Genomic DNA, 26,024 nt, shown 5'->3' with positions numbered 1-26,024 from the left:
TTATACCTACCGCCCGTGACCTGACAAAAGGGCGAACGACAAAACCGCCCCGACTAAACCGCGTTGCTAAAACTGCGACGTCATCAATCCGCCGACAACAGCGCGTCGACAGCGCATCGACAGAAGGGCGACTTACAACAGCGTGTCGGCAGAAGGGCAATTTAAGTTAAGGTTAGGGTTAGGTTTAGGTTTAGGTTTAGGGTTAGGTTTAGGGTTAGGTTTAGGGTTAGGTTTAGGGTTAAGTTTAGGGTTAGGTTTAGGGTTAGGTTTAGGGTTAGGTTTATCGTTACTTTTAGGGTTAGGGTTAGTTTTACAGCGCACTTCTGTCGCCGCGCTATTGTCGGCGCGATTCAGCGCTCATTCGTCGGAGCACTTTAGAACACGAGGTTTTGTCACCACGGTTTGGTCGGGCGCGGTTTTGTCATTCACCCTTTTGTCGGTGACCCCTACCGCCCACTTTTGTATCTCTGTTAGTAGTAAAATTTTCTAACCACCCACCGGTTCCACAGTAATGATGATTTTATGAAAACCTAATGAAAATTTTTTAAATAATGCTGTGAATTTTTTTTACAAAGTCAATTAAATTAAAAAAAAGGAAAGTGCTTCAGTATCGGACAAAACCCCTACCGCCCACCATGAAAGCTGGAACACCCACTAGTGGGCGGTAGGGACCAGATTGACTACCACTGGACTAAGCAAAGCCCAAGCACAAAAAAAGATGATAGATGTATCACAAATCATAAAAGATACACTCTATATAGCAGTGGTGGGGTTCAATTTTTTTTAGAATCTCTTCTGTGGGTGTGGCTTGCTTTGTGGGAGTGGCTTGCCAGCCATGTGACTGGGTGGGAGTGGCTTGCCAGCCATGTGACTGGGCGGGCATGGCCATCTTGTAAAATGTAGTGAAACTCACTTAACAACACTCTTGCTTAGCAACCAAAATGTGGGCTCAGAAACTCTGGCATTTGAAGCACGCAAGTCTTAAAGCTGTCACGTTACAAGACCCTTGCACTCCTAACCTTTTAGGAAAAAAAATCCCAGGGGTGTTCAGACTTGACAGCTTTAAGACTTGTGGACTTCAACTCCCAGAATTCCTCCTCCAGTCGTGTTGGCTCAGGAACTCTGGCATTAAAGTGTGCAAGTCTTAAAGCTGTCAAATTACAAGACCCTTGCACCCCTAACCCTTTAGAAAAACCCCAGGGGTCTTCAAACTTGACAGCTTTAAGACTTGTGGACTTCACCTCCCAGAATTCCTCCTCTCACTCTTCATCTTGATCAAAGATTCTTTTATTACATTTTCATTTTCCTTTATACAATCACTTAAATACTGTGCAACATTTTAGCTTCTTTTCTTTTTTTCCTCCGAAAAATTATTTACTTAGAGGCTTTTAAAATGGCGCCGAGCAGGCTGGTTTCTCCGGTAATAATGAACACTTTTTGTTAATCCTCACAAGAATTCACAAGAATTCAAAACAAAAGAGATTGCTTATCATATGTTTTGGTTTCACAATAGGCCAGCAGAAGCTTTTTAATTAGCTTTATTTCTACAAGAATGTTACTCCTTCATTAACTTTGCTTATCTGGAAGTTAAATGGTGATGAATCTGCTGAACGGTCTTGTTACAATGTTTACTCACTGAAAGTTTTGCCAAGCCTTAACTTCAAAATAAAAGGGGAACTCAGCCTCTTTACTTAAAGCTGCATATTCAGGCAATAGAGTTTTATTAACTGCAGGCAGATAAATTTTGAAATGGCTTCAAAACCAAATATTAACTTGAAGTTGTAAAAAATTTTCTTATTACTATTCAAAATACCAGCTTCAATTTTGTAAAAGGCTTTCTTATCCAGCTGCGTTACAAGATGGCGATTTTATAGCTTCTGCGTTTGATATATGACACACTCAATCAGTTCTATTCTCCTGAAGACTTCTCCTTATTAACTGTTAAAAGTCTATAAATAGTATCCCATTTAAAACCAAGGGGAGCAGAGACTTTGTTTGTTTGTGCGTTTTTTTATAATGGCTCCCAAATCGAAGCAGTCTAAGCGTTTCCTTAATAATACATCTCAAGAAATTGTTACAAAATCGCTGCCCTTGCCTCCCATGCCCTCTACTGGAGATCTCTTAACGCAAGAATTTCTTTTTGAAACTCTTAAAGAGTTCAGACAGGAAATTAAACAACTTTTATCGGACTTATATGATAAACTGGACGCCAAGATTGCTCAAACAAGGGAAGATACGATCAGAGTTATGACTGTTATGACAGGCTATGTTTCTGAAATGGAGGACAAATTGGAACTTGTGGAAAAAACTAATTCTAATTTGACATCTAAAATTCAAATGTTACAACAGGAAGTTGAAAATGCTCAAAAACAACTCGTTATGATAAATTACAATAAGACTGCGTTTGCAATAAGAGTCAGAGGATTGCGTGAAAAGGAACAGGAGAATTTGAAACAGACCTTTTTTGAAGCTTTCAGACGTTCGGTGGGAAGTCCAGGATTTAACTTTGATTGGCAGATTCAAAAAATTTATCGCCAGAACTCGTGTGTAGCAAAACAACGACAGCTTCCGAGGGACATAATTATATATTTCACCACAAGAGAATCCAGAAATGCGATAATACAGAAGTTCTACAATAACAGGCTGCGAATCGATGGACAGGACTTGATTGTTTTTAAAGAAATACCATCTCAAATATTAAGAGCAAGGAGAGACTACACTTTCTTAACTGAAAAACTCAGAGATTCTCAGATACAATATAAATGGGAAGTGCCATCTGGTATCACAGTCACATTTGAGAACCAAAAATATCGTCTCAATTCTGTTTGCGAAGCCCGAGATTTTTACTACAAAACTCTGAAGGCGGGACTTCCTGATTCACCCGGACTTGGAGAAAGACAAGGAGAAGGAGAAGATAAGCAGCGGGGCACGTGGCTACAAGGCGGAGGGTGTTGCTTTCCCCTTCCGGAAGGGCAGAAGAGTAAAGAATAAAGATCCAGCTATGCCTTTAAAATACTTCTTAAATTTTTAATCTGAATAAAATTTCAGGACTCCTGTCTGGTATAAAATGACAAAGCTGTATACCGATGAAGAGATATTGAGACTGAAAGAAGCGGTGCTGAATTTGGACATATATTGTATGGGACATATATAAGACTTGTTTGAATCTTAATTTAAACTGCGCATGATCTATTCTTTGGTGCGAGGAGAGCGGAGATCATAGTTTTCTTGGATTGTGGTTTGGGATGAATGGAGTCGGGTGCGTGGGGTAGATGGAAGGGTAGTGAAAGTTCAATTAGATTATCTTGATCCAGAATGTAAGCTGATTTTTGTATAAATTGTTATTTGAATACAAGGTTAAGAAAGATTATCTGGAGAGTCTACACGAGGGTGGAGTAAATATGAGAGGAGCAATGGATGAGGATAAAATATATATGCGGACACGGGTAAAGGCAGGATGGGAGGTATAGAATTTATATGCGGAAGCAGGTAAAGACATTGTTTAAGATTTTAAAAATAATGAGAAGCTGAGTTTAATGTTAGAGAGTATATTGATTTCTCTTTCTTGGGGGGGGGGGTTCCCCCCCTTTTTCTTTTTCTTTTTATTATTCTTTTCTTTTTTGTTCTTTATTTTTTATTATTTTTTATTATTTTGTAACTTCTAATCTATTTGGTTTCTCCAGACTTTGCTTGATAAAGAACGATGCCGGGAATGGGACCTGGGAAGTCGGAAGGGGGTGAGGGAGGGGGGTTCAGGGGGTGGGTGGGGGGGAGGGTGGAAGTATAGACTCAATTTTCAGAACAATGAATGCACTTGGATACTGTTGCTTTTTTTTCCTTTTTTTCTTTTCTTCTTTCTTTTCCTTTTATTTTTCTTTTGTTTTAGTACAAAACAAATAGACCAATGAATACTAGAAATACACCGAAGCGAGGTGTAGAGGGAAAGAAGAGGGGGGAATTAAGAGGGAGTGAGAAGGGAATGTAAGGAGGGTGAGATGGTGGGAAGGGGAGAAAGGAATGGCTGAGGGGGAGGGGAAGTAGAAGAGGGGATTGTTGGAAGGGAGAAATGAAAGTTGGAGGGGTAGAAGGAAGGGTGTATGTAGGATAGAAGTGTTATGAGTTGTTTATTGCTTCTTCTTTTTTTAACTGCACAGTATCTCACTCTTCATCTTGACGATGTGCGGACAGGTGAGGGGAGGGAGCTGGAACCGGTTCTAAACGGCACTGTAGATTTGTGGAACCTCTTCTATAGAAGAGGTTAGAACTGGCAGGAATCCACCCCTGCTATATAGGTTCCAAATAATGATGCCGGGTTTGATGACAAACTCAAACGTCCTTCAGAAAACCTGCATCTTCAGCTTTTTAAATGGGTAGCATTGGAGCCAACTGAACCTCCTGTGGGAGGCTGTTCCAGAGGACTGACCACATTACAAAAAAAAAAATTACCTCCAGACTTCGCTCCCCTCCCCATCTTCCCAAAATGGAAGAGACCAACTGCTTCTCCTAGCATGATTGAAGATGTTGGGCAGGCTCAGAGAAAACCAAAGAGAAAAGCAACCTGGAACTAAGGAGAAATTGCCTAACAGTGAGAACAATCAACCATTGGAATGGGTTCCCTTCAGAAGTTGTGTGTGCTCCAACACTGGAGGCTTTAAAAAAAGAGACAGGAGAACCAATTGGCTGAAATTGTATAGGGTCTCCTGCTTGAGCAGGGGATTGGACTAGATGACCTCCAAGGTCCCTTCCAACTCTGCTGTTCTATGTTCTATTTCCTCCCAACGTATTGCTTGCTTCGTTGTAATAATTAGCTCATCAGGAATGGTTATAACCCAGGAAGGTAGAGCACACTTACTATATTATTTGGAAGAGCTGGAGGAGGAGCTTCCTCTGTTTTTCAGACCTCTGGCAGTTGGCAAAGATCACTGCTTGAAGGTGAACTGAGTCAGGATCCATAGTGCTTGTTGGTTTAGGCATCTTGTAAATATTACGCCATTTCCTAATCTTGGCAGCAAATAAAAGCAAAAACTGTAATACTTATTGTTGCTTTTATTGGCAATGTTGTTTTGCTCAGATTTTATTTTTTTTCTCAATTATAAGATGCTTGCAATAATTAATGGGAAAGTAGGGATTATATTAAAATTAAAATATTACAAGCATTCAGTGGAAGAGCTCAATTATCCTCAGTAGACCCAGACTGAGGAAATTTAGACTGACTGGTGATACGTCAGCAGAAATGCTTAACTCAGAAATTAGCAACCTGTTCTCTTGTATTTATTTGAACTACATCTTCCATGTTCCCTCATCCTGTTTGGCATAATGGGAGATAAAATTAAGCATTCTGGGAGGGTACTGCTGCTGTTATATTTCTCTTCCTGGAACTCCTTTGCCATTTTAGCTAAAGATATTGAGGGGACTATGACTTCTAGTCCTTCCCTAATCTGTGACTCTGGGCCAAGAGTGGGCTCTATTATATAAGAGCCGAGGTGGCGCAGTGGTTAGGGTGCAGTACTGCAGGCCACTTCAGCTGACTGTTATCTGCAGTTCAGTGGTTGTAATCTCACCGGCTCAAGGTTGACTCAGCCTTCCATCCTTCCGAGGTGGGTGAAATGAGGACCCAGACTGTGGGGGCGATATGCTGACTCTGTAAACCGCTTAGAGAGGGCTGAAAGCCCTATGAAGCAGTAGTGGTAGTGGGTCTGAGTACTTGAGAGACCGCCTTCTGCCGATTACCTCCCTTCGACCCATCAGATCGCACAGATTGGGCCTCCTCCGAGTTCCATCCGCCAGTCAGTGCCGACTGGCGACTACGCGGAGGAGAGCCTTCTCAGTAGCAGCTCCGACCCTTTGGAACGATCTCCCCTAGAGATTCGCACCCTCACCACCGTCCAGACCTTCCGCGCAGCCCTTAAGATCTGGCTATCCCGTCAGGCCTGGGGATAAGATTTTCATCCGCCCCACCCGAATGTTGAATGAATGTTGTGTTTTATTGTTTTATTTTATTCACATATTATTTCATGTTTTGTCTTGCACTCCTTTCCCACTAATTGTAAGCCGCCCCGAGTCCCCTCAGGGAAAAGGGCAGCCTATAAATGACAATAAAATCAAATCAAAATCAATATAAGTCTAACTGCTATTGCTATTGCTATATTTCTATCTCCTGCTTTAACCCAGTGGCAAAACCATAGGCTCCATATGGAAAGCATTGATCTCTGAAGCCCTTTGATGTGAAAGGCCACCCTTACCATTCCAGCCGCTGCCAACCAAACACTTATGAGCCATTTTCCTTTGCAGGATCCCACTCCAAATACGATGGAGCCAACCAATCAGCCCTTGGATGCAGAGTGTTCCAATGGAACTCAGTTCAGTGTGACCTCAGCTTCTCATTGTGTCTCTGAGAATTGCTGCAGATTGCATCATCTCTTTGCACTTATGAGCTAATTCTACCAGCAGGACAAGTAAGGGAAAGTATCTTCATTCACTTCCCTTGTGTCTGTTTTCCCACTAGTCTAGTCTTAGTTAAATTAATATCTGCGTTTAACAGACCCTACAGTTGTGGAATTTCCTGTGGTCTTCTATCCAAATATTTTCCTTAACTCTTCTAGATGAGCTAAGGTCAGCTAAATGCTCTCAAACAATCCTTTCTGGAGGTGACAGAGTAGCCTTTGTAAATTAGAACATAGAATCATAGTGCTGGAAGGGGCCTCGAAGGTCTGCTAGTCCCACTCACTGCTCAAGGCAGGTAACTGTATACCATCCTAGTGAAATAGTTGTCAAGTGTATTCTTGAAAACTTCCAGTGATAGAGCACTCACAACTCCAGGAATTAAGATTTGACAATGCTCACTTATGGATCAGACTGTCACTCAATAAAAACAACTCCTTTTCCACACACCTCATATAGAGGAAAGGCTGTATGTGGCACTCAAACCTTTGAGGGCTTCCAAAATTACAGAAGCAAAATTGATATAGAGGCATTTAAAAAATCCACTGTTCCCCCCCTTTTATGTATAAAAGGTAATAGTTTCCCTCTTTTCTGCTAAAGGTACTTAAATTACTTCCTTTTTTAAAAAAAAAATCCTTTCCCAATATATTTGGTGAGACATCAACTCCCCTTCTTGTGTGTCCTGGTCTCTCTCTCAGCAGCCTGATTAAGAAAAAAAGGTTTCCCCCCCCCATCAGATGGATCATGAACCTATGATCCAAGATGCTTGTGAAGTCTCTGATTTAGCATCTTAACACAGTGGTTCTGAAACCTGAGTAAACTATCCCAAATTTGGTAAAAGCCATAATGACACATGAACCCATGGCCTAATCACAACAGGAAAGTTTAAGTAAGAACTTTCTGATAAGTGGTGAAAAAGTATTTTTGATAGGAGATTTTGGGGTAACAAAAGAAAAAAAAAGTGTGGGTAACAAAGGAAGCTGTGCTCTAAGAGCTGAAAGGTTGCTGTCTACAGTCCCTTGTCATGCTAAGATTCAAAGCAATGCTTATTGGGAAAGAAAACATATTGAAACTCATCTGTAAAAGTGGATGGAGATCATTGGTTGAACTGGTGTCTTGTGTGATTTCATACATGATGAAAGTGTGTGTTGGGAATGTGTCCATTCCTGAAGAGTTCCTTGATTTGCTAATGTGTGAGATTAGATGGAGATGTTGATTTGCACATGTCCAAAACGGTTTCCAGAGATGATGTGACCTTGTCGCTCCTTCATGTATGGTCCAAACCTACCAACTAACACGGCATCAAATCCTCCTGACCAAAACCTAACTCATGCTTGATACATACTTTGGCCTTTTGCAGTCTAAGAAACAATGTGTTTTCTTGGCTTTCATTTGTATATCTGGAGTGCAGAATCGCACAGGAAGCAGCCAGGATGACTACACCATTACGTGCTGTGTTAGGTTTTGTGCAGGGGTGGGTTCCTGCCAGTTTTAACCTCTTCTATAGAAGAGGTTCCACAAATCTACAGTGCCGTTTAGAACCGGTTCCAGCTCCCCCCCGCCCATCTGCACATTATCAAGATGAAGAGCGAGAGGAGGAATTCTGGGAGTTAAAGTCCACAAGTCTTAAAGCTGTCAAGTTTGAACACCCCTGGGGTTTTTTTCCCTAAAGGGTTAGAGGTGCAAGGGTCTTGTAACTTGACAGTTTTAAGACTTGCGTGCTTCAAATGCCAGAGTGTCTGAGCCAACATTTTGGTTGCTAAGCAAGAGCGCTGTTAAGTGAGTTTCACCACATTTTACAAGTTGGCCACACCCACCCAGTCACATGACTGCCAAGCCACTCCCATTCACTCACCTGACTGCCAAGCCACTTCCACCCAGTCACATGGCTGGCAAGCCACTCCCACAAAGCAGGTCACACCCACAGAAGAGGTTCTAAAATTTTTTGAAACCCACCACTGGTTTTGTGTTAGCATGTCATGTAATAAACTGTTACAGTTTATACATTATGGCTTAGCTTGTAGCCTGTTGTACAAAGTCAACTGTGGCTTATTCAGTAACACACAGCTTAGTAAATATGTCTTAATACAATGCTTGAACCCTGGTAATTTTAACAGCATCATCTTCTTCCCCCTGTGGTTGTATTTACAATTGTGCAAATATGAGGTATAACTAGTGATTTTTTAAAATAGTTTAATATTTTCACATTATTCAGTGACTCGTATAATGACATAGCAATAGCAAGAACATTTATATTATGCCCACTGGCATTAAATTTATCTCCCTTATGTAATGATTTCTGGGATAGATTAGTATTTGGTTCCTCCAGATTGCAGGAAACAATTGCTTAGAAAATTTACATACATAATTTGATTTAGCTACAGAAATTGCCAGATAATCCAGAGCTACCAATATGGTACTGTTTCCATGTTAAATCGAGATCTTTATCTAACAAAAGTGTAGTGCTTCTTTGTCAGTCATGATGCGAGGGCTGCAGTCTTTCCTCCCAAATTGGTATCTAGACATTTTGCTTCAAGGCTCAGGGCCGCTTTGAGGCAGCTTTGGGTGTGCTCGGTCTGGGCTTTTCACAGACGTAAAAGCTGTCGGATGAGCAGATGTAATCATTCCATTCACCATTAAGCCAAACTTGGGCGCAGTCCTCCTCACGACCCTGGTAAGTGTTGGGTTCACCACTCTTCCAATTCCTGAGATGGAAGCAAGAGGTGGTGCATGTTTTTATCTCCAATAGTCAAAAAATAATCTCAAATTCAATAAACTTATCTCTGGAGCCATCAAGCTATTGTTTCCTAAACATTTCTATATAGTAAACATCTTACTGATAAATGTTTCTAAATGAGAGTGAAAATTCCTCATCAGACTCACCGTGAAATAGATTTCCTAAACTGTATAGACCCCAATTCACCTTCCCTGGAAATAAATGGATTTATGTGTCTTATTTTAGCGATTATAGGATTGTGATTATAGGATTACAAATCTAAAGGATGTTTAGAGGCATTACGTTGCTATGAGTGATTGCTGGTTGAGTTCATATTAAGCCAACATAAAATCATTTTATAGCTTGGTATGATGTTTGAAGCCAGTCTTTCACTTATTCTGCCTGTCAGAATTCAGAGATATTGGGAAAAAATGGAATTGAAGTTGAATTCATGATGTGGGTGAGCAAATGGTAGCCATTCAATTGGTAATGAATAGCAGTTCTCAATATGTCCCTCAACCTTGACAGTGCTAGCTTGGCAGCTGGGAAGTGAAGTTCAGCAACAGTTGAAGAGCCATGTGTTCCCCAACTTTTCTAACAACAACAACAACAACAACAACAACAACAACAACAACAACAACAACAACGAGGAAGTGCTCACTGAAAGCCATTTCTGTAATTACTGCCATCCAACCATTTCCAATCTCCTTCTGTATGTTGGTCATGGAGACCAATCCAATAACGTTCATTTCTGGTCCGAGTCTGTATGAAATTCTGCAAGAGAAAAATCCAAGAAATTTGAATGATGGCATTTGGACTGTGGCAGTATAAGAGTTTTAAATGCTATTTCCTTTGTAAACATAAAACAGAAGAAGGGAGAAAAATGGCGGTCAAATTACTTCTTCTTTTTTTTTAAGTTCAAAAGTTTTATTTCTTTTAAGACAAACATTTCATCATTCCTCAATCAGTAAGACATCGAAGTACAATTTTTTGTATGTCAAAATAATTCTAGTTTACCACCAAATTCTTGCAGAGCATGGTGTAGAGATAGATATTGTGTTAATATTAAACTAGTCCCAATCTGGCAGATCCCCTGCTGAACCTACATATGGTTTCTGAAGTTTCATACTGGAAAACAGTGGGATATACATGACTGACCCAAAGCCCCATTGGAAAAGTACAGACCTTCTGCATTAGGTTTTTTTTTGAGGGGGGGGTGTCAAAAGTTTTATTTCTTTTAAGACAAACATTTCATCATTCCTCAATCAGTAAGACATCGAAGTACAATTTTTTGTATGTCAAAATAATTCTAGTTTACCACCAAATTCTTGTCTAGCCTAATATATACCCCTCCCTCCCTCCCCCCTCCCCCCCAACCCCCTCCTCCCCCCCTGACTTCTCAGAACCCGTACACGGTATGGATTTCTAACAAACACAGTCTAAAATCTATTGAGAAAAAAAGAAATTAAGAAATTAATAACATTCTACATTGACCTTAGCTTCTTCTTGCTGAACTAACTTTAAACAATTTAAATCATTTCTGATCTTAAGCATAGGCTAACTGGAATTTCTTGGTCCCGTATTTATTTTGTATATAGTCAATCCATTTTTTCCAGTCTTGTTTATATCTCTCATTTGAGTGATCTTTAAGATATGCCGATATTTTAGCCATCTCGGCTAAGTTTGTAACTTTCAATGTCCATTCTTGAGTTGTAGGCAAGTCTTCCTTCTTCCAGTATTGCGCCACCAACAGTCTTGCTGCCGTTATTAGATGCAGAATCAAGTTAGTCTCTACCACTGTAAAGTCAGTACATATACCTAGTAAGAATAACTGAGGAGTAAACTTTATCCTTCTTTTAAAGTATTTTGCATAATCCACCATATTTTTATCCAAAATGCCTTAACCTTTTGGCAGGTCCACCATATATGAAAATATGTAGCATCGAGAGAGCCACATCTCCAACATTTAGGCTGTAAGTTCGGATACATAGAAGCCAGCTTTTTAGGATCTAAATGCCATCTATAGAACATCTTATAAAAATTTTCTCTCAGGTTTTGAGCTTGTGTAAATTTCACATTTCTTACCCAGATTCTTTCCCATGTATCCAGCATTATTGGTTCTTCAATGTTTTGAGCCCACTTTATCATACAATCTTTAACTATCTGTTTCCGAATCCATCTGTATTAATACATTATATATCTCTTTATATGCATTAAGCTTTGATCTCTTATTTGTTTAAACAGATTATCCTCAACTTGAATAAAACCAGTTTTTTTGATCTATTTTCCACCTAGCCTGTAATTGCCCATATTGGAACCATGTTTGAACTACCTTCTCCTCTTTTTTTTTTAGCAATAGCAGTTAGACTTATATACCGCTTCATAGGGCTTTCAGCCCTCTCTAAGCGGTTTACAGAGTCAGCATATTGCCCCCAACAACAATCCGGGTCCTCATTTTACCCACCTCGGAAGGATGGAAGGCTGAGTCAACCTTGAGCCGGTGAGATTTGAACAGCCGAACTGCAGTCAGCTGAAGTAGCCTGCACTGCTGCATTTAACCACTGTGCCACCTCGGCTCTCTTTTAATACCTCTAAAGATTTTAATTGTAGTACCCCCCTTTCCGAGATAAGAAGCTGTCTGTAGGTAATTCTATCCTGTTTTTGTGCTATATTCATATTTTCAATTGCATGTCTAGGAATTGCCCACATGGGTATCTTGTCATTTAATTTATATTGGTATTTTTTCCAGACCCGCAGTAAAGCATTTCTTAAAATATGACTTTTAAAATTCTTATCCAAATTTTTGTTGAATAACAGGTAAGCATGCCAACCATATACCAGATCGTGTCCCTCAATATTCAATATTCTATCATTAGTTAAATGAGTCCAATCACTAATAGATAGTGCCACTGCATCATAATATAGTTTTAAGTTAGGTAGTTTCAAGCCTCCTCTCTCACGTACATCTTGCATTATTTTCATCTTTACCCTCGGCTTCTTTCCTGCCCATACAAATTTGTTGATACCCTTCTGCCATTCTAAAAGATTCGCATCTTTTTTAAGTATAGGTAACATTTGGAAAAGAAATAAATTTTTTGGTAAGATGTTCATTTTCACTGCCGCTATCCTACCCAACAAAGATAAGTGCAATTTCTCCCATTTTTTTATCTGTCTGTATACTATGCCAAAGTGGTTCATAATTATGCTTATATAGTTTCCCATTTGAAGTTAAGATGTTAACTCCAAGATATTGGACTTTTTTAACTACCTCACATCCTAGCATCACTCCTAGTTCTTCCTTTTGTTTAGTATTCATATTTATAGCTAATATTTTGGTTTTTCCTAAATTTATTTTAAAACCAGACACTTGACCATATTGATTAATCGTATTCATTAAGACCATACTGGATTCCTGCGGTTGTTCCAATATTATGACCAAATCATCCGCAAAAGCGCGCACTCTATATTCTTGCTGCCTAATCTTGATCCCTTTTAGACCATCCAAGCCCGGTATTTTATTCAACAATACTTCCAAAGTTATAATAAACAATAATGGGGACAAAGGACAGCCCTGTCTTGTGCCTTTTCCAATTTGAAAAGAGTCTGTTAGGGTTGTCTTCCAAGATGGAGGCACTTTACCTTCCGTTTGAATCATATTAAATAATTCTCTAAGAGGCTCTACCATTTCTAACTGTAAATTTTTATAATAAACCGCTGTCAAACCGTCTGTACCTGGTGCTTTCCCTAACTTTAATTGCTTAATTACCTGCAAGATTTCCCCCGAGGTTATTGGTTGATTCAATTTTTGCCTGTGCTCTTCTCTAACTGAAGGTATTTTCTCTTTATCTAAATATTTGTGTATATCTAGACCATTAATTTTATCCCCTTTATACAATTCTGTAAAAAATTCCCGAAATGCCTTTTGAATCTCTTCCTGTTGAAACACCTCCTTCCCTCTGTAAATCAGTTTAGATACATTTCGAGTTTTCCTTTTTTTCCTAATCTTATAAGCTAACCATCTGCCAGGTTTATTTGCATTACAAAAAGTATTGTGTTTTGCATATAATAAATTAGTCGCTACCTGGTCAGAGATCAACATGTCAAATTGAGATTTTAATATGGTAATAGCTTCCTTAACCTTTGTATCGCCTGGGTTCATTGTTAACTCCAACTCTTTTCTCTTAATTTCCTCTTCTAATTCTGTTCGTTTTAACCCTTGTTTATATCTATGTGTTTTATTTATATTCATCAGCACTCCTCTCATATACGCTTTGCTTGCATCCCATACGAATTCCATAGATGTACCCTTATTCATATTCAAAATGAAATATTCAGATAACAATTTTTTACAATCATTAATATACTTTTCATATCTAAATAAGTTTTCATTCAATCTCCAAGACCTTCTTGCCTGCACTACCCTTCCCAACTCCATCCAAACTGGGTTATGGTCCGAAAGGACCCTAGCCGCAATCTTTGTCTTCTTGACCCTAGAAAGCAAATCATTAGTGGTTAGTATAAAATCAATCCTTGAAAGGGATTGATGCCTATCAGAGAAGAAAGTGAAATCATGTTCCTCTGCATTTCTTTCTCGCCAAATATCTCTCAATTCAAAGTCATCCATAATGTCAAAAAAAGGTTTGGGTAACTTTGCTCGCATCTTAGTATTTGGGCGAGAAGTCTTCTTATCTCTCTTAGTGTCTATCACACCATTCCAATCACCCAATAGTATACAGGAACTATAGTCCCACTGTACTAATTTAGCATGAAGATTTCTATAGAATCCATCTTGCTGTTGATTAGGGGCATAAATTCCCAAAAGTAATATCTTTTTCCCTTCTAGGATTAGGTCTAAAGTGATATATCTTCCGAAGGGATCTGCTTCAATTAATTCAGCTTTCATGTCTTTTCTTAAGTATACAACAATACCATTCTTCTTTTCCATAGCAGAAGCTACAAAATGTTGACCAAGTTTCGAGTTAATCAAATATTTTTGATTAGTTGATTTAATATGAGTTTCTTGCAAACAAATTATGTCATTCTTAAACTGTTTGAGATAGTGAAATATTTTCTTTCTCTTCTGTGGGGAATTCAATCCATTGACATTCCATGTTAAAATCTTAGTTGTCATCTTTGGTTGGCTGAAGCATTTTTAGAGCTTCCTGCATGGCCTGTTTAACCTTAGGCCTAGCTCCTCCCACTGCTTCCAGACTTGTTATTGTAGCTCCTTGATCAATGGCTGGTGATTGTTGATGTTGTTGCTTTTTAGCTTGTTTCTCCATTCGTCTAGTAATCATGCAGCTAGGTCTTTGTTCCATAACACCTTGCGCTTCTAGAAGAGAGAGATGCTCCATCTTATCTGGTGGTTGTGTAGTTTGCTGTCTGTCCTGTCCTTCTTGTGGTCTTTCTCCAGGTCCAGATGATCCAGGATATCCAGCCTTCAAAATATTATGGTAAAAATCTCGGGCTTTACATACAGAGTTGAGGCGATATCTTTGCCTATCAAGTTTAAGTATAATGCCAAATGGTGCGTCCCATCTATACTGTATCTGGCGATTTCTGAGTTCTTCAACTAAAAAAGCGTAGTCTCTCCTGGCTCTTAACATTTGAGGTGGTATCTCTTTCAAAACAATCAGGTCTTGACCGCCAATTTGAAGCTTAGTGTTATAAGACTCTTGTAGTACCATATTTCTAAGCTCTCTTGTAGTGAAGTATATAACGATGTCTCGAGGAAGCTGCTTCTGCTTTACCACCCAAGAGTTAACGCGATAAACTTTGTCGATCTGCCAGTCGAGGTTGGTCCCTGGTCTTCCCACCAGGCGGTCAAAGGCTTCTGATAGAATCTGTTTCAGGTTATCCTGTTTCTCCTCACGCAGCCCCCTTACTCTTAATGCGAACTCCATTTGTCTATACTGTATCATAATAATTTCTTTTTCAGCATTTTCCACTTTTTGTTCCATCGCCTCTGTTTTCAATGTCAAGTTGGTATTAGCCTCATTAAGATCCTCTAGACTATCTTCAATTCCAGAAACATGTTCTGTCAATACAGTTACAAGTCTCAACATTTCATCTTTAATTTTAACAACCCTGGCATTGATTTTCTCATACAACTCCTGTTTAAGTCCTTTTATTTCACCTTTAATTTCCTCTTTTATTTCTTTTATTTCCTCTTTTCCCTCCTCTTTTATCTCCTGTTTTATCTCCTCTTTAAGATCTCTAAGTTTATCTTCCATTTTAATTGTCTGTTCATTAAGTGCCACACTTAATTCACTCAAGAAGAATTCTTTCGTTAACAAATCCCCAGCAGGGGGCATAGGGAGCGGAGGCTGCAACCTTGTACCAGGCACTGGGGATGTGCCCCTGGGAATAGAGGGCGACGGTTTCAAATTAGGATTTGGTTTTGAGGCCATTCCAAAATTTATCTTCCAGCAATTAATAAAACTCTGCTGCCTGACTATGCAGCTATAAGTAAAGACGCTGAATTTCTCTCTTTACTTTGAAATTTGAGGCTTGGCAAAACTTTCAGAAAGTAAGCATTGTAACAAGACAGTTCAGCAGATTCATCACCATTTAAATTCCAGATAAGCAAGATTAATGAGAGAATGGAAGTCTTGTAAAAATGAAACTAATTAGAAGGCTTCTGCTGGCGGATTGTAAAACAAGTGATAAGGACGCTCCTTTGAAATTTTAGAGTTCTGTAGCATTTAACAAAAAGTTTAAGAAGATAATCATTATTACTGGAGAATCCAGCCTACTCGCAGCCATTTTAAAAGCCTCTAAGTAAATAGATTTTCAGAGGAAAAAAAAGAAGCTAAAATCTTGATAAACAATTAATGTCCATGTAAACGGATTCAGCTCGTGATAAGATCAAATGAATCAAAGCTTTGAACTGAGTGGGGGAGACCTACTTTGTACTGCACAAGACAGTTTGAAGTTCCCAGCACGGATGCCGTTCTGCTTTGGGCTGGTCCCCCTCTCTCTGCAGGCACAAAAGCTGCAAAAATCGAAGGGCATTTGCCAGAAAAACTATTCTTCTTCCCTTCTTGCCTGAAGGATAAGAAAACCTGTTAAGACGTCAGATGGATGATCATCTAAACAGATACGTGACCAGGAATTCGGAGGCAGCTAATTTTTTAGCTGCCACCATCAGCAGGCTCCTCCCAGGAAGTCCAAATTACTTCTTATTCTTATTACTTCTTATTGTTGATCAGGAATCTGATGAATTTGATGATTGCTCAAATGTTAAGATGGCAAGGCTAAAGTTTAGGCCTCAGCAGACCTTTGAGGCCAAGGAAAGTTTCACGGGAAACCTCTAGCCTAGGGGTTAGGCCTGTGACCAAAACCACAGAAGGCATGCTTGACTATTTTTATAATTTCTATATTTCTACACCTTATGATCTATTGTGTGCCAGCTTTCCCTTATGTAACTAAGTGAAAGCAAAGAAATGTATATATATATATATTTGAATCCCAGTAAGGATATGGCTAGCTGATGAGAGCTAAATAGCTTGAAATAGATCTATACTAGTCTTCCTTTATTTATTTATCAGCACAAATAAAAACACATATATATATATATATATATATATATATATATATATATATATATATATATATATATATATATATATATATATATATACACATACATACATACATACATACATACATACATACATACATACATACATACATATATATATATATATATATATATATATATATATATATATATATAATCTGCCTCACACTCTGTTCCTCCACCTTTAGGAGGATCCAACTTTATTCAGCTGAATAAACACATTTGACTTATTAAGACAAACCCAGATTCCTTCTTTTATTTTTCACCAAGTCAGACCTGCCAACTTGCATAACATTATAAACTCTAGAAGTGAATGCCATCTGAACCAGAGCAAGGCACACAAGATAGGAAACAAATTTTACCTTAGCTTTTTCCGTGCTTGTTATGTCCTGGGAAGAAAGTTTACATCACATTTGTAGGTGTCCCATCTTACCTGTTTTCCAAGATTATCAATGATGGCCAACCGTGACTGTTTGCGTTCACAGTCTGCCTTGGCTTCATTCCAAGGAACTGTCTTCAGGGAAAAGTAGTAACATTTTCCACCAAAATATTCCCATTGTCTAGTATCAGCACCACACGGGAACACTGAGTAACAGGAGGAGAAAAAAAATAAAGTCAAAAATTGATACTGGCTTGGCTTGACAATGCATGCAAAAGCAAGAAGATTGTTCTGATGATAAGGACTGATAAAAACAATCTGCATAGACAAAGCTAGATATGTCCTGCAGAGACATGCATTAAAACAGTACTGCGGTGGTTCCCAAACTTGGCAACTTTAAGACTTGTGGACTTCAACTCCCAGAGTTCTCCAGCCAGAAGAACTAGCTGGAGAATTCTGGGAGTTGAAGTCCACAAGTCTTAAAGTTGCCAAGTTTGGGAACCACTGCAGTACTGTTTCTTGACCTGCAGCAGAATTGTCCCCCCCCCCAAAAAAAAGACCCTGGAGCAGAATTGCCCCATGAAGTAGAGACCAGAAAGGGAAACAGAGAAACTTACAGAGAAAGTCATGGGTGAAATGATCCTTTGAAACATTGATTGCCATCTTGTTGACTTCGGATGAAATTGTTGAGACTAATATTGTAAAGGAAGGGAAAGAAATGCATGTCATTTTTTATAGTAAGAACAGAATTGTAATCAGAAGAGAAGCTTCACTTGTAGGACTGTTTCATTCTGGTCACTACTGCTACTAGTGGCCCTTTGGAATCTTCCTGGAAGAAAAGGCAAGCAGATAAAGCCCACTTCAGACCAGATTCAGTGGTGGGTTCCGGTATCCGTTCCAACCGGTACGGTTGGAATGGGCCCGTCGGCGTCCACATGGAAGTGTGCGGTGCGGGCGCACACACATGCGGCACGTACATGCGCCGTACCTGCCAGCGATGCCTCTGCAAGCCTCCGCAGCACTCTAGCTGCTCAACAGAGTGTCGCACAGGTGCTGTACACAGGTAAGGAACTCGGGCGGGTGGGTGGGCCCTCCGGAGCATCATACCAGAATGGTACCTGGTGCTCCGGGTAGGCTCCAGTACACCCATACCGGGGCGTACCGCCTGCAACTCACCACTGCCCAGATTGTCTGATCTGGCTGTCCCATCTGGAGCAACTGAGAATTAAAATCCAATATAACGGGAAGGCTCTAGATCAGGGGCGTCAAACTCGTGGCCTGTGGGTGGGATGCATCATGTGCGGGCCACACCCACCCCAGTTTAATGAAGGGGGGGAAAGTCGCAATACGTCCCATGATGACAACGTGACATTGTGAGTTTGAACCCTTGCTCTAGATTGAGAATGACTGATCTAACCTTAGATTCCATGTCTGAGTTTCCTCAAAACCATGCCTTCATTTCCATCTCAGTACCAGAGAGGCCTATAGAGTTTATAAAGCCAGGAGGCTGCTTACAGGTAGTCTTTGATTTACAATTATTCAATTAGGGATTGTTTGAAGTCACGATGGTACTGAAAAAAGAGATTTACAACTGGTCCTCACACTCAGAACCATCTCCATGATCATGTGATCAAAATTTGGACACTTGGCAACCAGCATGTATTTACAATGGCTGCAGCATCCTGGGATAATGTGATCTCCATTTGCGACCTTCACAGCCAGTTTCTGACAAACGAAGTCAATGGGAGAAGCTGGATTCACTTAACAGCCACATGATTCACTTAACAGCCACATGATTCACTTAACTGCAATGATTCACTTAACAACCATAGCAAAAAAGATCACAAAATCAGGTGTGACTCACTTAACAATTGCCTTGCTTAGTAATGGAAATTCTGGACCCAATTATGGTTGTAAGTCAAGGACTAACTGTATTAAGAAGCCTTCCTGAAATCTATTGAAGTACAATTCCCAAGATCCCTAGATTGTGCAGGGAGTATCACACAGCTGGAAGATACAATGTTGAGAAAGGCTGTTTTAGCTCAATGCTGCAAATTTATCCAGTGTTCTCTTTACACCTAATTTACCAGAAAGATCCTCCATCTTGCTCAATATTCTTCTGGCCATTTGAGCTAAAAATCAAAGAGAATAAACTGGAAACCTGCTCTGAGTTTCTCAGCTTTCTTTAGAAATTCCCTTTTTTATTACATGAAGTATTGCAAAACATATAGGAAGAAAACATACCTTTGGAGAAGGACAATGCATAGCCAATGAGAATTAGCAAATAAGAGAGACCCAATAGCACATAAATTGGAAAGAATGATCTTGGGATCAGGTTTCTTCCTCCTTTACATGAAAGGAAAGAATGAAAATGTAGAAATGTTATCCAATTAATGAGTAGGATTTTCTGTGGATGTTCCTTACAGCAAAAAAGAGAATTGGCCTAAGCTATGTGCTTTCTCAGAAACCTTATGTTTATTTCAACAATTCGGAGAATGAACCTTTCATTAATAAATGGTTTACAGACCTTGTTTTGTAGACCAACTGGATTCTATAAAGGTCTTCTCATTTATTTTTAGAATGGGCTTTAGGTTAAGGGGCTTATTTTTAACAGCATGCTGGAAATTGCATTCCAAACTCTTGGTATACCAGAAAAGCAAGTGGAAATTAAGTGTAAGTTGGTATGTGTCCTTGATTTTTTTTAAAAAAATCATCATAAAATAGGGGGCAGACAGTATTTCAAATTCAAATTTATTTCAATTTCAAACTGAGCTCAAGATTTATTTTCTTTTTATTCATTTTTTGGGAGGGGATATGCCATTAATAAGCCATTTTGATTTGTCATATAAACACAAAATAATTTTAAAGCTGCCCTTCCCCCATGATCACTAATTTAGAGATGAAAATGAAATTTTTTTGCAAATTATGCTTCATATTGTATCATTTCAATTTTGTAAACAAAGTTTCATTTTCCTCACTTTTTGTGAGATTGATTCATCTCTTATGGTTGGTAAGACAGAAAAATCAGGGGAATTGGCTATGGCAGTGTTTCTCAACCTTGGTTCTCTGAACTACTCAAAATTCCCGCTACCGGTGCTCAAGAACCTGTCAGAACCTGCTGAATTTCACCCCTGGTATGTAGATGTGTGTTTAAATCACCTTCCCTAGAAGTTCCCCGTGAAGTTAGAACTTTATAACAAGTTCTTTTTGCAACACTACCCTAAAAATTGAGGCAGTTTGATATGGTGGTTAAGACACCAAGCTAGAAACCAGGAAAATGTGAGTCCTAGTCCTGCCTTAGTTGGGTATCGTTGTGTTAATCGTCCTGTGTCAGCTTTGTGAAGAGGGCAAGAGCACTTCCAAAACCACACTAAGAAAACTTCAGGAATTGGCGTGACCCGACAAAAGCGCGAACGTCAAAAGTGCGCAGACAAAACCGCGGCGCTAAAACCGCGATGTCAAAAGCGCGCCGACAACAGCGCACCGACAACAGCGCGCCGACAGAAGCGCGATTTAAGTTAAGGTAAGGTTTAGGGTTAGGTTTAGGGTTAGGTTTAGGGTTAGGTTTAGGGTTAGGTTTAGGGTTAGGTTTAGGGTTATGTTACAGTGCGCTTCTGTCAGCGCGTTGTTGTCAGCGCGGTTTTGTCACTGCGGTTTAGTCAGGCGTGCTTTTGTCGTTCGTGCATTTGTGGTGGAACCAGGAATTGGTACAGGTGGTTGTCAGGAGTCATACTAGCTCAACACACCTTTAAACCACTCTGAAAAATGAACTAAAATGAAAGTTAACAGGCCATCTTTCCATGGCAAAACATGAAAGTCACAGTTCAAAAATTCAGCTCTGCTGAAACTTGCAGTGATCTGGAAATGTGCACAAAGCTGCAACCGAAACCAGTCCTATTTGTCCTAATGGTAAGTAAATGTAGGAAGTTAGCGGCCACCATTCTCCTAGAAAAATGAAATATCCTGGGAAATATTGAAAAGGCAGAATATTATATTTCCCTGGATGAGAAATGGAGAAACATGTTTTTAGGCAGGAAGCAGATTCAATCTTAATAACTCCCACCTTTGTCAATGGGCCATTTTAAAAAAGCCTGGATCCCTCAGTTCTACATAAGAAAGATCTCCCCTTCAGCTCCAGAGTGATGGGATTAAGGCATGGTAGTATTAGCCCTTTACCCATCTCACCACAGGGCACCTGGGAAGAAGCAATGCTCAACCAAACATGGACTCACAGCCTCCGGAATTGCCCTTGCATGGCCCCCATGGGGGTCTGACAATCAATCAGAATACAAGCTCAAGATCAAAGGCCAGAGAGGGCATAAAACCAGGAACTTTCAGCACCCGGTTTCTTTTTCTCCTTCACCCAATATCTGGAAGCATGTGATTCCCCCTTTTCTGTTCAGGAGCTCAAGTCATTTGATCCTGTTCACCATTAAACCATCTTTCCAAGCAGCCTCCATGTTTCCAGTGTCTTTTTCCCCACTTGGAACTGAATCCAGAAGGACATTTCTTCCAACATAAATAAATGCCTTATTGACTATCTTACTGGAATTTTCATAGGAGGAGAAATGGGCCTCATTCTATAGTAGTACATTTTTAGCTAGCTAGATTTTCAATCTACAAGCAAAGCTTTTCAAAACAACTAGCAATTTGCCCAAATGGCTTTTAAAAAGCAAATCATAGTTATGCTTATTCAACTCAAGGCTGGGATATGATGATTAATGACAGAGTTCCATTGCCTCAACTAGATCACCTATTTTGCTATTATTTACACCGGAAGAACTCTTCACCTGGCTGAATGAAGCCTTTTTGGTCAATGTAAAATATATGGCATCCTTAATCGGCATCAGGACCACATTATTTACCTTTAGTATATTAAAGATACTCCTATGCTACTGCAATTAAAAAGTCCCTTGGCAGCTAACAGAATAGCTAAAAGTCAAAGCATGCACAATATCAAGAAGCAGCTTTTAAAACAATCAAAAAAATTGAAATTGTACAATATATATTTGCCTCCATTCCTGTACAATGTATGCTACAAAAGAAATAAAAACAGAATAGTAATGTTCACATTAAGGGAAGGCTCTTTGAAACAGTTGGGTCTTGAAGAGCTTCTGAAACACCAACAGAGGGAGTCAGTTTGATTTCTATGGGGAGACTGTTGTTCAGGGTCAACCTCACTAGGCAAATTAGATTCCACAGGCTAAAATTATTTTTTATTGAGATTGACAGCTATGCGGCTTCCTCCTTTTTACAGTTTTCCTGAATTAGGGAGGAATGTCTGCTTTGAGCTGCCTCTGAATGTTATCTCGTAGTTTAGCACTCAACCAATGTTTTAGTCTCCTTTGCCTGGGTAACAGTTCCTATATATCTCCATCAAGGTAATCATATTTACTCTATATATCAATATTCCTCAACCGTAGCAAATTCCGTCCAATGTGGGGACTTCAATTCCCAGTATTTCCTAGCCAGCATTGTTGGCTGTTGAATTCTGGGGATGAGGTCTACAAATTTTAAGATTGTGAGAAAGAGTTGTTTATACACACAATGTCAGCAATGCTACAGAAATGTAGCACCGCCTCACTTCAGCTCCCTGAACTTCTCGATGTGGGATTTGCAATATCTTCTTCCTGTTAGAGCTAATTGATCAGGTCAGTATTAACCAAAGTAGGGAATCCTGAGGATTGCCGGTTACCTCTCTCAGACCAATTAGATCGCACAGGTTGGGTCTCCTCCGGATTCCATCTGCCAGCCAATGTCGGCTGGCGACTCCCCAGGGGAGAGCCTTCTCTGTTGCAGCTCCGGCCTTCTGGAACGAGCTCCCTGTTGAGATCCGGATCCTTACTACCCTCCCAGCCTTCCGCAAAGCCACCATAATAATAATAATAATAATAATAATAATACCTGGGTACCAAATCATATTGTGTGGGATTAGTAGGAACAAAAATCTAAAGTCAATTGCCACTGCCCTACAAACTCTTGATGCAGTTTGGAATTGTTGTGTCTAAACATGTCATTAAAAAAAAACCTATTCATGCTACTGCTTGGATGCTGTCACCCCTCATTTTTCTTCAGATATTTCTATCTACAGATCCTATTTGTTATTTTTTGGCAAATAAATAAATACTTTAGATAAGTGGGAATTTGGAAGTCTCACTTCAAGCAACTTATTTATTTGAAACCTAGTTGCTTTCAAAGGAAAAAAAAAGATGGGATTATGTGTGGAAAAACAAATTAAGGAAGGAACTCGGAACATAAAATATGAAACTTCATATCAAGCAGGAAAGCCACCTGAAGTATGGCGTATAAAAGAATTCTAAAAGCAGGAAGATCTTTACCCAGTGCTGAAAAGGCAACTGGATAGGCACCAGACAAACTTCTATCAGTTATTGTCATAAAAATGTTTAACTCCCTAGTTGCCACACAATACATTTCTTGAGTCATTTGGAAAAGAGGCTTCAAAAAGCTGATTATAGAAAAGCTTGATAGGAAGGCAAGGGATCCTCCAGGATAAGTCTATATCTCAGTTAGAAAGACACTACATCTTGAATGGGAAGATATATTGATACCTTTATATGTCCGGAAATCATCTGCAAATTTTTCTTCATCCATCTTGGAAAGCTGTGCACCTTTTGCGTTATTTGGAAACACTTCCCCAAATAGGGACTTTGTGGTTTTGCTGAAATTGCTCTAAAGAATAAATAAATAATGGTTAAATATTAGCTCAGGATGATTCTTAGCTTTCCTGCCCTTCTGCTCATCTCTTTTTAGAATATAGCCACCTTTCAAAACTTACTCCTTGCACCAAAATCACAATGTCCCTATATATAAGGAATGGGAGAACTAAAAGAATCCTGCTAATGTCATCAGGTTTTCCTTAATTATAAAAAAGGCCTACTCTTTGTTCTCATCCACCAACTTCATAAGAGCAAGACCAGTGATTAATACCTTACTGATGACAAAGAACTGTAAACAAGCAAAGAATCCCACACATTTCCGGTATTAAGACTAGCACAAAAAACTGATTGGAATAGCAATAGCAGTTAGACTTATATACCGCTTCATAGGGCTTTCAGCCCTCTCTAAGCGGTTTACAGTGTCAGCATATTGCCCCCAACAACAATCCGGGTTCTCATTTTACCCACCTCGGAAGGATGGAAGGCTGAGTCAACCCTGAGCCGGTGAGATTTGAACAGCCGAACTGCAGAACTGCAGTCAGCTGAAGTAGTCTGCAGTGCTGCATTTAACCACTGCGCCACCTCGGCTAGAATAGATGTCAATGTAATATTGACCAATGTATTCACTGTTATAGCAATAGGAAGCTCATTATTGTAATTTGCATTACAATAATTTCAGAACAATTGTAAAGGCAGGCGCACATAGGTAGAAAGTCATGGTTTGCTGCTTAAGCATTTTTGGAAAAAAATAATAATGTAATTGACTAATTTGGTTTTTTCAAACCAAAAAAGTATAGATCACACTATGGTTTAATATGAACAGAGGTATAGTGTATTTTGCAATGATGAAGTCTAGAAGTGACCCGGATATTTACAATGGGCCAGTTCTTATTTTTCCAGGAAAGGACACAGCTGGCAAACCAGGTACAATTTGCTTACTTACAGTCAGTTGAGGTTAGCAAATGCAAATGCCCGAGCTCCTTATGGTCTTTTAAAGTCTTCAGTGCTTCTGCACATGCACATGGCACGTACAGCACCTGCGCTCCACTCCGCTGAGCAGCTGGAGCATTGCGGAGGTGCTAAGATCCATGCACGTACTGCACGCATGTGTGAGTGCACTGCATGCGTCCATGTGGACACCGCCGGGCCCGTTCCAACCGTACCGGTTGGAACAGGATCCGGAACCCACTTCTTCTCTGCTCATAGTAATGCTAATGAGAACCAAGGTGGTGACATGGGGAAGCTGGATCAGTACTACAATGCTGCAAAGGTGATTGGGAGCAGAGAAGATGTAAGATGGGAAAGGAAAAGGCATTCCATGGGTAATATGACAAATATGGATAATATAAAATGATGGCTGACTCTAATTTCAGGTCTAATAGTGTAAGGATGATTTTTTTTCTTTAATCTGAGGATCACATTTGGCTTTTGGTAGAATGGCCAGGCAGTTTTCCAAAAAGTATTGGCACCAAGGAACCAGAACAGAAATTAAATCAAAATTTAAAGAGAGTTCAATAGCATGATATTATTCCCTAAGAATTTAATAGCTTTTCCATTCTGTCACTTTAAGCCTAACCACAGAGACCACACTTTCGGAATGGCCTGTGCAGGCCTCTCCCAAAGCCAAAACTTGTTGTGTGAGATTTTAAGCAAATAAGCTGGTGTTTAAAAACAATAAAATGTGGTTGGCCTTGAAAATTATGCCTTTTGTAAGTATAACCTTTGTGCTTGTTAAAAAGATATCAACTTTTGAGTTATTCAGGAAGAGGAATGGACTTCAGAACAGAGGCCATGTCCTAGATCAGATGTCCAGAAATGTGTGCAGTGCTTTTAAAATGGCACAGTATGTCTAATAACATCTTATACCTGTACTACATAAATTATTTTAATTTTTAATCTCTCGGTCACTTTTTAATGTCATACTTTAAAGCCTGGCAGTCCCTGGAATTCTTGAATACTTTTTCTATCAAGGTTCATAGCTTATTGTATTTGCTGGAACTGGTGGGAGTTAAGAGGTGTATCAAAAATTTGAAAGACAGTGGATTCTTTATGCTTGAGTTATGTCAACATCGCAGGACATCTGCAGTACGAACATTGGCCATATAATTTATGATTATAAATTAACTCCACCCTTTTTAATCCAATGGTAAAATATAAATATTTGAATTATCATTTTGTACACACACCCACACACACCATGTGCCTTAAATTGTATAAATGGTTTACTGC

At 39.5% G+C, this 26,024-nt stretch overlaps 1 protein-coding gene across 2 annotated transcripts; it reads right to left on the bottom strand.

The window, feature by feature from the left end:
- Positions 1–8,617: 8,617 nt before the first annotated feature.
- LOC148048297 (hepatic lectin-like) lies at positions 8,618–23,802 on the bottom strand. Of its 2 annotated transcripts, none has more exons than XM_087710670.1 (6): positions 23,688–23,802; positions 19,363–19,537; positions 17,736–17,810; positions 17,173–17,324; positions 9,819–9,931; positions 8,618–9,146 (listed from the first exon to the last, which is right to left on the bottom strand). In XM_087710670.1, the coding sequence occupies exons 1-6, from the start codon at positions 23,724–23,726 to the stop codon at positions 8,981–8,983; spliced, it is 720 nt and encodes a 239-aa protein (XP_087566796.1). In that variant the 5' UTR covers positions 23,727–23,802; the 3' UTR covers positions 8,618–8,980. The 2 variants fall into 2 exon arrangements, with proteins under 2 accessions (XP_087566796.1, XP_087566797.1); XM_087710671.1 differs by having other exon boundaries at positions 19,363–19,464; positions 23,688–23,793.
- Positions 23,803–26,024: the final 2,222 nt, after the last annotated feature.

This window comes from Thamnophis sirtalis, unplaced genomic scaffold, assembly GCF_051295495.1.
Source record: "Thamnophis sirtalis isolate CommonGarterSnake01/CBP01778 unplaced genomic scaffold, rThaSir2_p1.2 scaffold_3, whole genome shotgun sequence".
NCBI classification, from domain to species: domain Eukaryota; kingdom Metazoa; phylum Chordata; class Lepidosauria; order Squamata; family Natricidae; genus Thamnophis; species Thamnophis sirtalis.
The sequence above is the reverse complement of the archived record's forward strand: the minus strand, read 5'-3'. Positions and strand labels throughout refer to the sequence as shown.